This window comes from Brachypodium distachyon, chromosome 4, assembly GCF_000005505.3.
Source record: "Brachypodium distachyon strain Bd21 chromosome 4, Brachypodium_distachyon_v3.0, whole genome shotgun sequence".
In the NCBI taxonomy this organism is placed as follows: domain Eukaryota; kingdom Viridiplantae; phylum Streptophyta; class Magnoliopsida; order Poales; family Poaceae; genus Brachypodium; species Brachypodium distachyon.
The window spans coordinates 35923882-35940628 of NC_016134.3; the positions used below are offsets into that span (position 1 = coordinate 35923882).

General features: G+C 45.6%; 3 protein-coding genes across 3 annotated transcripts; 2 read left to right on the forward strand and 1 right to left on the reverse strand.

The window, feature by feature from the left end:
- Positions 1-222: 222 nt before the first annotated feature.
- On the forward strand, positions 223-1913 carry LOC100838527. The gene has a single exon (XM_003578073.4). The coding sequence runs from the start codon at positions 367-369 to the stop codon at positions 1615-1617; it is 1251 nt and encodes a 416-aa protein (XP_003578121.1). The 5' UTR covers positions 223-366; the 3' UTR covers positions 1618-1913.
- A 2569-nt stretch (positions 1914-4482) lies between these two features.
- On the reverse strand, positions 4483-8345 carry LOC100839146 (Golgi SNAP receptor complex member 1-1). Its single transcript, XM_003578075.4, has 5 exons — positions 8084-8345; positions 7082-7309; positions 6711-6875; positions 4891-5004; positions 4483-4802 (listed from the first exon to the last, which is right to left on the reverse strand). The coding sequence occupies exons 1-5, from the start codon at positions 8117-8119 to the stop codon at positions 4689-4691; spliced, it is 657 nt and encodes a 218-aa protein (XP_003578123.1). The 5' UTR covers positions 8120-8345; the 3' UTR covers positions 4483-4688.
- A 6614-nt stretch (positions 8346-14959) lies between these two features.
- LOC100838839 (probable CCR4-associated factor 1 homolog 7) lies at positions 14960-16367 on the forward strand. Its single transcript, XM_003578074.4, has one exon. The coding sequence runs from the start codon at positions 15216-15218 to the stop codon at positions 16053-16055; it is 840 nt and encodes a 279-aa protein (XP_003578122.1). The 5' UTR covers positions 14960-15215; the 3' UTR covers positions 16056-16367.
- Positions 16368-16747: the final 380 nt, after the last annotated feature.

A 16747-nucleotide genomic window follows, 5' to 3' on the forward strand; every position in this document is an offset into this window, starting at 1 on the left:
AATTTCTCTTTAAAACTAAAAAATATATCCAAAGCGAACCGAAATCCCTCCGCAACCTCCAAGCCCGGTCCAAGCCGGAGCAGTCGGAGACTCGCAGTCGCAGCATACTCGCCTGGCCCCACCCACAGCTGGGTCCAACGTGTCCGGGCCCACCGCACCCGGGTCCCCTCACCGCCCGTAACCCCACCGGGCGGCCATAGTTATATTTACCTCTCGCCTTGCGGCCGGTCCAGTCCAACCCGAGTCTCCCTCACCTGCTCGCAAAAGGCAAACTGCAGCAAGAAAAAAAACGAACCCCAAAGACTCGCGTTTTTTCAGCCGAGGCACCGGCGCCGCAGCCGCAAGGAGCCGTGCCGCGCCCGCGCGATGCCGAACGCGATTCCGGCCTTCTTCCGCGCCGCGCCGGGCGGGGCGTCAGCTTCTGGGGCGGGGCCTAGCCTCGCCACATCCGTCTATGAGACCCGCCTCGGCCTGGCGGCGCTGTCCTGGTCGCGCGCCGCGTTCGGGCTCAGCCTCCGGGCCGTGCTCCGGGTCGGGGCGCTCGCGTCTTCGGCCTCGGTCTCCGACTACGGGTGCTACGACGACGGCGGCGGCTTGGAGTTCGATGAGGAGGAGGAGGACACCATCGCGGTGCGCGTCCGGCCATGGCTGTTCTGGCGGCGGCGGGGGTCGAAGCGGCTCCACGTGCACGGCCGCCGGGTGGACATGTCGTGGGACCTCACGCACGCGCGGTTCGCCTGCCCCGGCTCGCCCGAGCCGTCCTCCGGCTACTTCGTCGCCGTCGTGGTCGACGGCGAGATGGCGGTCGTGGCGGGGGACATGGCGGAGGAGGCCTACAGGAAGACGAAGGCCCAGCGGCCGCAGGGCCCCGGCCATGTCCTCGTCTCCCGGCGCGAGCACGTGTCCATGCGCGAGGGCGGCCATGGTGGCCGCGGGCACAAGACCTGCGTCATCGTCCGGGGCAAGCAGCGGGAGATCTCTTTGGATCTCGTGGCGCGCGGGCACGGCAAGGACAGGGAAATGGACAAGGAGAAGGAGAAGGACAAGGCCGAGGTCGGCATGTCGGTCTCCGTGGACGGCGAGCGCGTCCTGCACATCCGCCGTCTGCGCTGGAAGTTCCGCGGCAGCGAGAAGGTTGACCTCGGCGGCGGCGACCGGGTCCAGGTCTCCTGGGACCTCCACCACTGGCTCTTCTCCGCGCGCGAGCTGGCCCCCGTCGACGCCGCCTCCGTCCTCGCCGCAGCGCCCCCGCCCGCGCACGCCGTGTTCGTCTTCCGCTTTGAGCTCGGCGACACAGCCGGCGAAGAGCGCGACTCCGCTGAGGCCAAGGAGAAGGAGCTACTCGATAAGGCCAGAAGAGGCGGCGCTTTGTCAGGCTATCTTGGGAGATTGGGCAGAGGGGACTGGAGCGAGAGCAGCAGCAATGGGGAGAATCGGAGGAAGAGGGGACATGCTCGCAGGCTGGCCAAGGCAAGCTCATCATCGTCGGCATCAATTGCATCCTCCTCGGCTTCCTGGGCGAGCAGCTCGACGGTCATGGACTGGGCCAGCCCCGAGGAGGCCGAGATGCACCGCGGCGACGGCTTCTCGCTTCTTGTCTACGCCTGGAAGAGCTAGTAATGGCTGCCGCGACGGAGGCAGCTGGCGGCATTGTTACCTTTCATGGTTGGTTCTTCATTCATTGGGATTTTCTCTTCCGATTGTTGTAAGTTGCAATTGTTTCCCCGAAGGAATGTTCTTGTGCAGTTTTTGAGTGCTCAGCTGACCAAAGAGATGTTCATTATATCATTAACTAAGAATATCGAACAACTAGAGAAATCATATTTATGACTTATGCTTGTAAAATTTAGGTGGCAAATTGATAAATTCTTCCAAATTTCCAATCATTTATCCGGTTGGTTGATTGGGTATCATATTGTGGACTTTGAAACTGATCTTAATCTGGTGTAAAGTGGATTAGACTAAAGTGGTTACATGACTAGATCTCTGCACTTAGAATAATTTGCGGCTATGCTAGGTTTTGGGTTTCCTTGCCTCCTAGGCCACTTGCTGAGAAAGGAGAGAGGGCATCTGATGGCCTATTACTGGAAACAGCAAATTTAATCCACAATCATGGGTTGATTGGTGACAAAAGGCGGGTTGTTTAGATTGCGACATTCACATGCTGGCGCTTCGCTGGATTGTTATTGTTAGTTGTTCCCTTGCTAATTAGTTATTTTTTCCTTGAAAGAGAGAACCTTGGAAATTAGTTTGGCTAGTGGTTATGGTCTTGCTTAAACAATGACAATGGGATGGCTTGTGGGGGCTTGGCAATGAGTGCCAAAGCAACGTGCTACCTTCTATTCTCGAAAAAAATTGACCTATGGAGTTCTTGGTATGCTGTCATGGAGCATTAACAGGATTAGTTTGATAAATTGAGTGATTTGCATTGGAGGCCCTACTTGTTTTGCAAAAATAACAATCGATTTCATTCCTTCAATTATGTGTCCTAGGCCCCAGATCTTAACAATGTGATCCTGTGGATCATTCTCTAGTTTAAAGAGCCTATTGGGAGGACTCTGAAGAGAATTTAATGGAAAGAGATGTACTGATATCGGTTAACATGATATACTCCCTCCATCCAAGTTTCAAGTTTGTAAGGCACATACGTTTTCCTAGATCATCAATTTGACAAATAAAGTGTGAGTTATATGTCACAAAAATTATAGAATTAGAAAACTTATAACGAATACAGATTTAATGGTATGTTTTCTGTATAATACTCACTCCATTTCTTTACTCGTACATGCAGCATTTTTAAGACAAAATAAGCTAATGAGACAAATTGCTATTTGATCTTCGTTTTCTTGCTTCTATACAATTAATAATACCACTTATTCAATCTTCCAGCAATTAATAGTAGGATGGTACCATTAAAACTGAACAAGTACAGTAGGATAATTAAATTAGGCTTTGGAATTTTGAAATGTATATATAAGTATTTTGAGACAATTTTGCAAGGGTTATATGTATAGCTAAAATAAAACGGGAGAATATAATATAATGCATATCTCGTTAATTAGTCAAATCGATGATCTAAGAACGTATGCGTGTTTTGTAAACTGAAAATGAGCATCTCTCGGTGCTATGAAACTGAAAGACAGGAATGGAAAACTGAGAAACACAATAAATACTAATAATTTCTTAGCTGTCATATGCAAATATACGAAGTGTTGCAGCTAGTGGACAATTGGAAGACCATGGACCGGTGATTCAGATCAGCTCTCTTTGACCGGAAGCGGCGTGTGATCTGGCGTCCAAGGTTCCACATTAGCGCATCATGTGGTGATCTAGTGCGCATTAATTTTTTAATGTCGATTTCCTGGCCAGGGCAACACGGAACCTTGCCATCAAAGATTAGGCCGCGATCGTTGACCCGGATCAGGAGTTGCCTGCCTGTGCACTCTTGGTAGCTGGAGCTAGATGAGAACAATCTTGGGTGTTATTGTTGGTACTCCCGGAAGGAGTAAGTAGCATGGCTGCTATGTTTAGTCAAGCAACGATACAAGCAAGTGCATCCGGCTGTGGCTGAAATGAAAACATGGACTTGTGTATGTTAGAAGTGTCCTTGGGATTCTGTGGGCTCAAGCAACTGGGCGAGGATCTTGCTCTGCTGGCAGTCGTTGCAGATCTGCTTCGCTGAAAACCACACATGGTCAACAGATCTGATTAGTGGCTGTGGTAAAGAACTGCGCAAAGTTACACCTGTGCTGTTTCTTTCTTCCTACTTTCCTAGTGGCCACTGGTTTCTGGACAATGTACTGAACAACGGTTCCCCATCCCACCACGTACTACTGAGACACCCTGCTGCGTCGGCCAGGCCTATCGGAGTTCGTGACGACCGGCCGGTGGTGCCACCGCGAGATGCCTGTGTCGTCAGCTCGGCACTTGCCGTGGGCGTTGGCTCGGTGGAAGCCTGGAACCTGTGTATTCTGTGTTGCTGCAACTCAAGACGCATGCATGCCCGCCCGTACCGGATGGAGTGGCACCGGGACCGGGGGACCCCGTGATCCGGCGCGGTGCCGGCCGTCGTCCCGTCTCGTCGCGGGGGCTTCCGTTTGGCCCCTTGCGGACCCGGGCCATGGCACCCGTCATCTGTCCTCCTGGAAAATCTCGGCAGGTTTCGGTAGCCTTGGAAGCATTGGATTGGCATCACCCTGCAGAGGCAAGGCTGCACGTACCGAACGGTCTCCGCATTATTGTCGTGTGGATATGGGCTATCCATTGCAGGGATCAACCTCCCTTTTTTACAACAGCTGCAAAGGTTAACCTTTGTTTGGAAGAAAAGTCGAGAAATTGCAGCCACCTAGCAGGCGACGACTCGTGAGAACGGCCCAGGTCCGTCCATATTTAGAATCCAAGTCTGGCGAATATGCTATGGGGATAGATGTATATAATTAGCAATGCAGAAAATTCTTCGTCCTACTAGTCACACGTATTTTGTTTATGTACAAAGAGTACATGAGTTCGGACGATACTTGAAGTTGGCGCAGCTGCCGTGGGGACACACAGTGTGGCTCGAGCACACGATTTCAAACGTGATAGCATTGAATCAATATTGTACAAACACCAATCATGATGATTATCTGTACCGGTAGTGTGATCCAAACTTACAACACTATAATGCCTTTGCTCTGCGCGGATGGGGCCTACTTCGACAACCAGTAGATGAAAATTAGAAAGGCGCATACAGACGCGACGAGCGAAAGAATAATGGTGTCCATCGATTTCTTTCTTCTGATTGACGCCAGGATGTGATTGACCTGACAGATTCAGTGCAAATTTTGTCAAGCACGTATAATTAGGGGGGGCATGGAATGAGTCGCTTGTTTAAGCACGTGTAGTACGCACCGTAGGGAGCCGGCTGCTAACATTGCTTATCTTCGTAGTAATGCCACCAAACGTTGACCGTTGAGACATGAGAGCCCCTAGTGTTGCTTGAGCTTGTGATATCACATTATCCACCTAAATACGGAAAAGCAAGGGTTTCAGGAAAAGCAAATTAATTCCAGGTTTTGCGACACACATATGTTGTTCGCGGAAGTCTGAAAAAAACAACACTACATATTATTATTAGGATAAAGCATGTCCTTCACCAGCCATGCTTTCTAAGTATACCTAAAAAAATACGACTCAGTGCATAATTTGTATGTAGGCTCATTATCTATTAATGACAAGAAATCAGTACGCTTGGTTTCATGGTCCAGCTCCAGCAGCCATCAATAGCGTGTAAGAATTTTCTAAAAATAATTATTTGGTTTAAAATTTGAGGAAGCTAGAAGTAGAATCAGGCTTACTAGCTCAGTTGGCGGAGGATTAAGCTGAGTCTATTAGTTAACTATACATAATTGCTGGTTAGCAGACCCTCAAGGCTTAACTTTGTCAGCGCTAAAACCCTACAAAAGTACAAAGCACACAATGGGATCCATAGAGTTGATAGACAACAAGCACCAAATGTACTAACTGCATGATGTCAGTCAAGTATGTGAATCCAATCAACAGATTTAGAGAAGCAGCAACTCTCAAGCTGAAGGGGTCAGCGTACAAATCTTACCCGCAACAAATGCTTTAACGCCCTTACATATCAATTGTTCCCACGTCAGTATAGGACTCCGCTGGAGTAACCAAGCATATTTAGTTTACTTTTGGTTAGTTTTAAGCAAATAGCTCCTACTAAAAAATCCAGGTCCAATGATTGCATCAGATAATCTCCTCAAGCAAACAGCATGGTGTCTTGCTAAAAGCTGCACCTAGAAACTATCATATCCTGTATAACTTCCAACATGAACGTGCAAACAATGTGACCTTTATATTTCATTCCACTTATCTCAGATTTGTTAGAAACTCCATTTTTTAAAGGAAAAAATAGGGGATACGGGGTGACCGCGAGGGATACTTGGGTGACACGGGAGGAGGCCCGAAACAAACCCCTAACCTTCTCACAGCAGGGGTGTACACATCCACGCACGGTGGCAGGGGCTGTTCGCTCGACCACGCCGTCATCACTGCTGCTGCTGCTGGAGTTACCGGTCGCTGACGCTGCCGTTCGCTGCTTCCTCGCCACGTCGCGAATCCCCTCCGGCCTTCAGCAGGTAAGCCTCGGCGGTTCGCCGCCTCTTCCTCACCTCTGGCTAGGCTCTCCCTCGGCCAATTTCCCTCTGGTAGCGCTATTTTTCTTTGTTACTGCTGACCTGCAGGCTGCTGTTGCTGCTGTGTGCTGCTGTGAAGTACTTTACAATTGTTTACCTACTGCCGCCGCCGCTGCTGTTGCTAAGTTGCTGCTGTGCTGTTTTACTGCTGTGGTACTTATGATTTATGAAGCATGGCATCCAGGGTTTGAAAAGGAGACATTAATTGGAGGCAGAGGCACGCAACAAATGGGGCAGCATTTTTTATCCCATCTCACATCTTAAAATTATTCTTTATAAATGGACATTTTTTAATTACTTGTATATATAAGCCGTATCCCCTTATGACTGTTTTTGGAAAATGCTGTATCCCGTATCCAGTGTGCCCGTTTCTGTACCCCCTTGTCCATATCCCCGTACCGGTGCTTCATAGCTCCTAGGTTTGTTTGTATATGCCTTTTTTTTACCATAATAGCTAGAAATTAACATAATGCAAATTTCAGACAGCAATTCATGGACTCCTAGAAAACAGGATAGTCATACCTGTCCGGAATTCCTGCTAATTGCAGCTTGTTCCCTGAGAAGAGCTTGATCAGCTGAGTCTCCAGCCTCTTCAACATCAAACTTTGCTCTGTCAAAGTCTCTCAAATCAAGGAGGGAAGCATGTTGCTGCTTCACTCTGAGGCTTGAGCGAAGCCGATAGAATTCCTGTGTTCGATTGTTGCATTAGTAACTTTTGGAACTAATAGTGAAGTCTAGCTGTTTTGGTGGTGTTCAAACTTCAAAGAGTATTGGTCCAGATCATATTATGATTCAAGAAAAAGCTGAGTAGGGAGAAATTGTGATTTAACATCAGAGCTAAACAAACTATCATTATGAAGAATGTGACTAGTTGTGTAATAGGCGATTGGAACCTGAGTAAGGTCTTGCAAAATCTCCATATGGCGAGTCAATGTATGAGAAAGAACTTCAGAGCCTCCTGATGATACCCATGTTTGCATTTGAGAATTTACTTGCTGAAGTTGCTTCAATGATCTTTCTATATCAGACTCAATGTCATTCTCTGAACCATCTGATTTCATAGAAACCAATTTACGGTATGCAATCATTTGGTCATCTAACTGAGCTTCCAACCTTCTTGCCTGGAAGGGAAATTGTATACAAACAACGTTAACCATACACACAAGCGCATCCCAAAACACCATACAAGCCACTCAAAATAGCTTATGGAAACACAATGCAACAATTATACTCAGACGTCCTTGTAGAAAATAACTTGGCGTAGCATCTTCTCAGCCTAGAAAAGGATCCTGACTATACTGAAGAGGAAGAACACCCAATCATAATCATCCTTACTCTGATGAACAATAAGTTAATCCAATTCTCCAGAAAAGGATTACCAGGGAACAGATGAAAATACTCGATTCAATCAGGGTGATTACCAAAATCAATGCAACAAAATGTGCAGAGCGGCCGTTTGGTAGGATTAAACTCCTAGCCATTTTCGCATCGGATCAGTGTCACATTGCTCCAGGTTCACCCCCAAGTAGAAGTGGCACATGGAGGCGCGTAGCGCAGTTTTTAGAACCTAGCCAGTATGAAACTTACTGTCTTGTTGTAACTAAAACACTAAAATTTCAAACCGAAGAAAAAAAACGTACTTCGCTTCACAAGCACAGACTACGATTTCGACGGAGGCACCCGATAATTGCTCTAATTTACATGGGTCGCCTCTCACCACAATTTCGTCCGTAAAGAGTATCCCCAACACGCACACACCGCGTCTCGCAGGTTCGAACGACAGCCAGATCTCGGGTGAACAGACAGCGGTGAGAGGTCACCGGGAGCTAGAGAGAGAGCGCGCGCGCGGGGGAACCGGTGGTTGGGGTTGGGGGGGGGGGGGGGGGGGTATTCACCTGCTTGCGAAGGGCGTCCCAGGACGACGCCTCCATGGCTCCGAACTCCTCGACAGCGCCGTCCTAGTGATTTGTTGGGCGCGCGGGGGGGAGATCTCGGCGGGGGCGCGGCTGGATCTCGCGCGCGCGTGGCGAGCGAATCAGTGGGAGGGCAGGACGGGTGGGGGGTTGCCGATGTGTTGGGGAAGGAGAGGCATCAGGTCGGGAGTCGGGTTGCCTTGGCTAGCCACCGTGGTGGTGGTCAACTGATCGGGTGAGCGCGGCGGGGGATCGGCTCGGTGTGCACGATGCAGCCACCAATCCGGGCCCTTTGCTGTCGTTCCGCTACTAACCGAGAAAGCGACTCGCGGAAGGTGCAAAAATTTGGCATTTTTGGTATACCAAACTACTGCTCCAAACAGTTTTTACGACTAAAAAACGTCTCCTGAACGTAACATACATGATCTGTACTTATTGTACATGGGCGGGGGGATTGAATTTTACTCGATCCAAACAGTTTTCTCATCCTCCAATCCGTCAATGAAAAAACTTTGTTGCGACATAACTGGTGGAGCGTGTGATATCCTTATCCCTAACAAATGTGTACTTCTTTCCTCTAGTTTCCATCACCCCACCTGCGACCATCATATGGGTTTTTCCCTTTTGTCTCCAACCGATGCCATGCCACCGCCCTTTCATGTTGCATCATTGTCTATACATATACAATGTCGTCAGGTGTTCTTGTCGTCCTCGTTTATCTTGCTCCGTAGCTCATCATTGACCCAGTGTCTTCATAGCTCCTTCTGATATCTCAAAGAGTCAGAGCACATATCAGACATGGCAAAGCGAAAGATGAAAGTTTGAAGAAAAGTCATGAGAGAAATAAATATGCAGATAGATCTATGACATGAAAAAAGAGATGTTCAACCATCAAGAGATATAAGACTCATGACGCACAAGTGTCAAGGTTTGTTCAAGTCCATCGTCGCTTGTACACAAGAGACTTGTTCATTTGTGTTTGCAAAATTGCTCGAGGGGAACCAACTTCAAACTTAAGTTTTCCGCGGGTTGATAAACTTGTGTCACTCACTTAAGAAAAACTTGTTGTTGGACCCAATCAAGTCTTCATCCATTAAGCAGAAGCATTATCTGACGCCTTGCTTAGTTTTGTCATATCTTTTTAGGGCCCCATGGTCCTTATACTTTCTTTTGGGACTAATTTCATGTATAAACACTAAGTAAACCATGCTAGTTTTTTTTTGTAAACATGATACACATTAATATTAAACAAGGTGAGTTACAAATAAGCTCTAAAAAATAGAGAAAAGAGAAGTGCTTCCTTGCGTGATAAGGTTACAAGAACCGTGAGAGGCTCTTCGAAGACGAAAAAGACTACAACGGGAGTTTGATAGCGGGTCAGTCAAGAACACTAACGCACATCCACAACTTGAGTCTTCAGGAGACCTCAAAGTGTGAGCCAGTCGTGGAGTCAGCAACACTCCAGTAAAACATGTTAGTCCACATATCCCATATGCATTGATATATCAAAACCAATAGGGATCATGGGTGTACTTTCATTAGCGAACCCATTGTTGATCGTTTTTTAAAAGTCATTTCGATCCCTTATGAGTTTTGGCGTTCATGACAACATGACATGTGGACTAACCCCGTCAAGTGTTTTCAGAGCTTATATAGAACCAAGTGACGCGGTTCGTTGCCCTAAAATAGGAAAGAAGCATAGAAGAATTTACGGCCTTTTAGTCATAGGAAAATCCGTATTATAAAGAGGGAGTCCATATGGGAAGGCTAGGGTGAATCAACTTCACATACACAAACTATCAGATTGCACCCACTATATAGACTACAAACCCATCGGTGAAGATTAGCAAAAACAAAATTTTGAGCCAAGGTTTCTGAATGTTTTACTCCGAGACGGTAGTACTAGGGCAGGTAGTACCGCCCCCGTACCGGACCGGTGCCAAAACGCAACTAACCTAGTGCGGCACTAGCGCAGTACCGACTGGGCTGGCGGTAGTACCGTCCAGTACAGAAACGGCTCGTAATGGGCAAAAATTGGGGATCCCTATAAATGGGGATCTTTGTCCCCAACGGCTCTAAGCCGGTCATTCCCCATTGTTCTTCTCCTCCATAAGGTTCAAATCTCGAGATCTCTCTCCCTACAGCATCCCCCAAGCCAATACTTTGAGGAAGGGTTGAGAAGAGCTCGATCTAGGGTTTCACCAAAGCAAAAGTTGATTCCCTTTGTTTTTCTTTGTGAATTTTGTTACTCTTGAGATTTTGGGATCCCTAGCCAGAAGGTGTCTCCGCAAGGCCACTAATCTTGTGCGCTGGTGCTTGTGGATTCGGGAAAGAGCCTCCAATTGAGTTATGGAGACATGCCCTTCTCCTTGTTTGTAAAGGTTCGGCGTTCGCCTTCAAGGAAGCCATTAGTGGAGCTCACCTCGCCTTTGTGGCGTTGTGAGAGAAGAATAGAGTGAGCCTTTGTGGCGTCTCTACCTTTGTGGTAGAGCACTCCTCCAACCGGAGACGTACACTTTCCCAAAAGGTGAAACTTCGGAAGAAATCTATCTCTCCCGTGTGGTATCATTCTTGCCCCTTTAGTTACTTGTTTAACTTAATTGTTTATCTTTTGCTTCGGCTATTGCACTTCATAGTAGGGTTGCAATTCACTCTAGAGAATTTAGTAAGCCCTAAGATTAAGTGTTTGTATCTTTCAAGAAAAGAAAAAGGAAAAGTTAAAATTTTGTCAGTCGCCTATTAACCCCTCCCCCCCTCTAGTCGACCATACCGATCTTTCAGTTTTTATATGATCTTGCCATAAAACTATGTTTTTTTGATCTTTGTGTTGTAGTTCTCTAATGGTAATTTGTTAATATCTATTGCACCTTACTTCACCCATATGGGCTATATAGGGGATCACTATGTTGCAATCGATTGATGAGGAAGGGCCGAAATGAGTAGAAATTATTTCCAATGTTTTGTATTTATGGCACATGGAGTATTGGCCCTCCAAACTTAATGATCCTAACTAGTAATGGGGTCAAGTTCATCTAACAAGTAGCCCGTTAGTCATGGTATTGAGATACGTTAAAGCTTAGACTTCACCCACGTAAGAGCATGAATCCATTTAATAAGAAAAGATGTATAAAACTTGTCAATATATGAGTGGTCAAAGAAGAACACCGGGGATTGGACTATTTCAAAACATATATTATTTTGTAAACCTTTTATTTTATTTGCAACCTTTGATTAAACATCCTATCATGGAAAGTTTGTCTTGCAACAATGATAGTAAATTCTAAGCTTATGCGAAAAATCCCTTCTTACTCCCATCGTCGTCTTATTCATTGATTGAAACATATATAATTAGTCCAGTGCACTTGTGGATTTCAGGCACGCTCATATCACGCTTTTGGCCTTTGAGCTCTGTCTTTGTAGCTCATTAGCTATTGTCCTACTCCTTCCTCTTCTATTTTCATTGCTCTCCTTCCTCAAGCTTCTTCTCTCCCCTTGGTTGCCCTCCTCCCCCTTGCCCCACTATTTCTCTTTTTTTTCACGGCTTGCATCCTTGTTTGGATTGAGTATTAAGTGATGAGTGATCATCAGTCTTTAAAGACGAGTGGTTCCTTGAATATTTGTTTTTTCATTGATTCCTATAGGATTTTTTTTTTCTAACGATTCAATTGCATTAGATTTCATAGAAGATTTCCATATGCTCCAATTATTTGGAAGAAACATTTTGATTTTCTCCATGGGCAACTGAACAAACTTTGGTACAAATACAATATAGTAGTAATCAGGTGGACGTGATATCACAACCATAGTTTTTTTTTCATGTTATTGTGTTTTGAAATTGTGCGAATTAAAGAGGTATTTATCATTTTTCCTTGCCACACAAAGCTTCTATATTTCTGCTTTATTTGGAGGAATTTCTTCCTGCTGTTTTTTTCACTATCCTCATGTCGTTGATGTTGTAATCATTTCCTAACTTTTTCTTTACCCAGATTCACAAAATCTAGCTTTGGTTCTTCAAATAAAATTCTCTCATTTCAAACCTGCAAAATTCAATCTTCTCAACGAAACCTCATGAAAATCTACGATCAAATAAAGAACTACAAACATATAAACAAAACCGAGAAGGATAAAAGGCAATTTTTAAAAATAAATAGACGAAAACTTGAGACAACCAAACTCAAGTCAAAGAAAATTCTCCAAACTCTCCGCTCAGCAAAGCAAAAACCAAATTGCTCCTCTCCGGTCCACCATTTCCCTTCCTTATTCCAGCCTAGTTCCTCTTTCATGTGTTTGAGTTTTTGGAATTATGCGAATTAAAGAGGCATTTGTCATTTTTGCTTGCCACAAAGCTTCTATATTTCTACTTGATTTAGAGGAATTTCTGCCAGTATCCTCATGTCGTTGATGCTGTAATAATTTCCTAGCTACTTTCTTGGAATCACTAGTTTTGTTATCCAAATAAAATTCTCCCATTTCAAACCTGTAAAATTCAATCTTCTCAACGATACCTCAGGGACTCTACGATTAAATGAAGCACTAAACAAATAAACAAACTGAAGATGATAAAAGGCGTTTTGCAAAAAATGCATAGATGAAAACTGAGACAACCAAATTGAAGTCAAAGAAAATTCTCCAAACTCTCCGCTCAGCAAAAACCAAATTTCCCCTCTCCGGTCCACCCTTTTCCTTGCTTATTCTAGCCTAGTCCATCTTTCATGTTTTTGTGTTTTTGGAATTGTGCGAATTAAAGAGGCATTTATCATTTTTCCTTTCCACAAAGCTTTCTATATTTCTACTTGATTTGGAGGAATTTCTTCATACTGTTTTCTGCAACTATCCTCATGCCGTCGATGATATAATCATTTCCTAGCTTGTTCGTTCTCTTGATTCACAAATTCTAGTTTTGCTTATCCAAATAAAATTCTCCCATTTCAAACCTGTAAAATTCAATCTTCCCAACGAAACCTCAGCGAAATCTACGATAAAATGAAGCACTAAATAAGTATAAACAAAATCGGGAAGGATAAAAGGCAATTTTAAAAAATAAAAAGATGAAAAATTGAGACAACCAAACTCAAGTCAAAGAAAATTCTCCAAACTCTCCGCTCAGCAAAGCAAAATCCAAATTGCTCCTCTTCGGTCCATCCTTTTCTTGCTTATTCCATCCTAGTCCTTCTTTCATGTTTTTGTGTTTCTGGAATTGAGTGAATTAAAGAGGCATCTATTCCCTCTGTTTCATAAAGATTGGCACAGTTTTGAACTAGCTCTAATTCAAAATCGTGCCAATCTTTATGGAACGGAGGGAGTATCATTTTTCCTTGTCACAAATCTTTTATATTTCTACTTGATCTGGAGGAATTTCTTCCTACTGTTTTCTACTATCCTCATGCTGTTGATGCTGTAGTCGTATCCTATCTTGTTCTTTCGCTGGATTCACAAATTCTAGTTTTGCTTATCCAAATAAAATTCTCCCGTTTCAAAGCTATGAAATTCAATCTTCTCAACAAAACTCAACGAACTCTACAATCAAATGAAGCACTAAATACGTATAAAACAAAACCAAAAAGGATAAAAAGGCAATTCTTTAAAATAAATAGATGAAAACTTGAGACAACCAAGCCCACGTCAAAGAAAATTATCCAAACTCTCCGCTCAGCAATGCAAAACCAATTTGCTCCTCTTCGGTCAACCCTTTTCCTTGCTTATTCCACCCTAGTTCCTTCTTCCCTTAGTTTTTATCTGGATTAACAAAATCTAGCTTTGGTTGTTCAATAAAATTCTTCCATTTCAAGACTGCAAAATTCGATCTTCTCAACGAAACCTCGGCAAACTCTACGATCAAATGGGGCACTAAATACGTATGAGACAAAACCGAGAACAATAAATGGCAATTTTTTAAAATAAGTAGAGAAAACTTGAGATGACCAAACTCAAGTCAAAGAAAATTCTCCAAACTCTCCGCTAATAAAAATCAGATTGCTCCTCTCCGGTCCACCCTTTTCCTTGCTTGTTCCACCCTAGTCCCTCCTTCCCTAATTATTTTTATATGGATTCACAAAATCTAGCTTTGGTTGTTCAAATAAAATTCTCCCATTTATAACCTGCAAAATTTGATCTTCTGAACAAAACCTCAGCCGATTCTACGACCAAATGAAGCACTAAATACGTATGAAACAAAACCGAGAACGGTAAATGGAATTTTTTTAAAATAAGTAGACAAAAACTTGAGATTACCAAACTCAAGTCAAAGAATATTCTCCAAACTCTCCGCTCAGCAAATAAAAAATCAGCTTGCTCCTCTCCGGCTCACCCTTTTCCTTGCTTGTTCCACCCTAGTCCCTCCTTCCCTCATTATTTTTATTCGGATTCACAAAATCTAGCTTTGGTTGTTCAAATAAAATTCTCTCATTTCTAACGTGCAAAATTCGATCTTCTCAACGAAACCTTAGCAGACTCTGCGACCAAATGAAGCACTAAATACGCATGAAACAAAACCGAGAATGAATGACAATTTTTAAAATAAATAAAAAAAAACTTGAGACGACCAAACTCAAGTAAAAAAAAACTCCAAACTCTTCACTCAACAAAACAAAAATCAGATTGCTCCTCTTCGGTCCATCCCTTTCCATGCTTGTTCCAGCCTAGTCCATCCTTTCCTTGACGTGCCACGGTTATCTCCACACAAAAATTGGCCCCCACGAGCCCCCTGGCCCACCGGCAAGCCACCCAGTACCCTCTCCCCCGGCTTCGGCACGCCCGGCCGGCAATGCAATCATGCCGCGGGTCCCACTTTTGGCGGGTCCCACCACGTGGCACACCAATCCTACCCGGGCGGCGCACGTCACCCACTTTCCCCATTCGTCCCCTCTCCTCCCCCTCTTCTTCCCCCGAATCCCCAAATCCCAAGCTCCCGTCCTCCTCCTTCCCTTGGCCCTGGATCTCCTCCTCCCGCCCCGCCCCGCCCCACCTCCCCCCGCCCACGGGAGCTCCCACCCCCCCGCCACGCCGCTGTCCCGTGGGCCCACCGCTCCTCCTTCCCCGCCTCCATCCATCCCGCGAACCGTAGCCCCCCCAAGGAGAGGGGAGGGAAGCTCGAATCTTTGATGTGCGGAAGCAGATGACGACGCCGGTCGAAGATAAGCCAGACGATGTGGAGATTCGCGAGGTGTGGGCGGAGAACCTCGAGGCCGAGTTCGCCGTGATCCGAGAGATCGTCGACGACTACCCGTATGTCGCCATGGACACGGAGTTCCCCGGCGTGGTCTGCCGACCACTGGGGACCTTCAAGTCCGCCGCCGACTTCAACTACGCCACGCTCAAGGCCAACGTCGACATGCTCAAGCTCATCCAGCTCGGTCTGACCTTCTCCGACGAGCGCGGCGGCCTCCCCGCCCTCGGTCCGGGCGGCCGCCCCTGCGTCTGGCAGTTCAACTTCCGAGGGTTCGACCCACGGACCGACGTCGCCGCCGCAGACTCCATCGATCTGCTACGCCGCAGCGGGATCGACTTCGCCCGCCACGCAGCTGACGGCGCCGACTCTCGCCGGTTTGCCGAGCTGCTCATGTCGTCAGGCGTCGTCATGAACGCTGAGATCCACTGGGTGACCTTCCATAGCGGCTACGATTTCGGCTACTTGCTCAAGCTGCTCACTGGCACCAACCTGCCGGACACCAATTCTGGCTTCTTCGATCTCATCAGGATATACTTCCCTGTGATCTACGACATCAAGCACTTGATGAGATTCTGCAATAGTCTCCACGGTGGACTGAACAAGCTCGCTGAGCTGCTCGATGTCGAGCGGGTTGGAATCTGCCATCAGGCTGGTTCCGACTCTCTGCTCACCGCACTTTCGTTCAATAAGCTCAAGGAGTCATACTTCGGTGGGTTAACTGAGAAATATGCCGGTGTGTTATATGGTCTAGGAACAGAAGGTGGGGAGACCACCTCTGTTCACTGAGTAATGGATAGTTAAATAAAAGATGAACTATTTATGAAAAAAAAAGAGAAATCTGTCTGGTGAATGTGTGATGTCTCATTGTCTGCTTATTTTCTTTTGCTCGACTCCAAAAAGGTACCACTTTTCCCCTCAGCTGTGGTAATCCTTAATGAGTTCGTTTAGATTAGATGACATAATTGTGTTGACCCAGTAGTTTGCTTGGTGAAGTTGGTTGAACGAGAAGGTTTGCCAAGAGAACACTTAATATGGGAAGCTTATCAAGTACGACCTCTGTCCAACAAAAGATGTCTTGAGTTTGTCAAAATTTGGATGTATCTAGACATGACTTAGGGTATAGATGCATTCAAATTTAGTCAAAGTTGAGACATCCTTTGTTGGACGGAGGGAGTAACAAATATAGTGTTATTGGCTTGGTGTTGTGCATTCCTTTTTGGGGGTCACACCTACCAGCACAGGACTCCACAAATCTGTCCTTAGATAGTTACATGTCATATATTAACCTCATCAATCATTTCCATGATATTAGGATTCTGTTTAGTTTCCAAATTAGCATGAACTGCCTATTGTGTATGTAAAGAGGGGCATAATGCATTAGGAAGTCAAGCGTTATATGTCATATATTAACTCCATCAATCATTTCCATGATGTTACCATTCTGTTTAGTTTCCAAATTAGCAATGATTGCCTCTTGC

Coding starts and splice junctions, on each gene's coding strand:
- LOC100838527 (XM_003578073.4), top strand. CDS start 367: ATGCCGAACGCGATTCCGGCCTTCTTCCGCGCCGCGCCGGGCGGGGCG.
- LOC100839146 (XM_003578075.4), bottom strand. CDS start 8,119: ATGGAGGCGTCGTCCTGGGACGCCCTTCGCAAGCAG. Junction 6,876..7,081: donor TTTTGCAAGACCTTACTCAG/GTTCCAATCGCC, acceptor AATCGAACACAG/GAATTCTATCGGCTTCGCTC. Junction 5,005..6,710: donor TTAGCAGGAATTCCGGACAG/GTATGACTATCC, acceptor TTCCGTATTTAG/GTGGATAATGTGATATCACA.
- LOC100838839 (XM_003578074.4), top strand. CDS start 15,216: ATGACGACGCCGGTCGAAGATAAGCCAGACGATGTGGAGATTCGCGAG.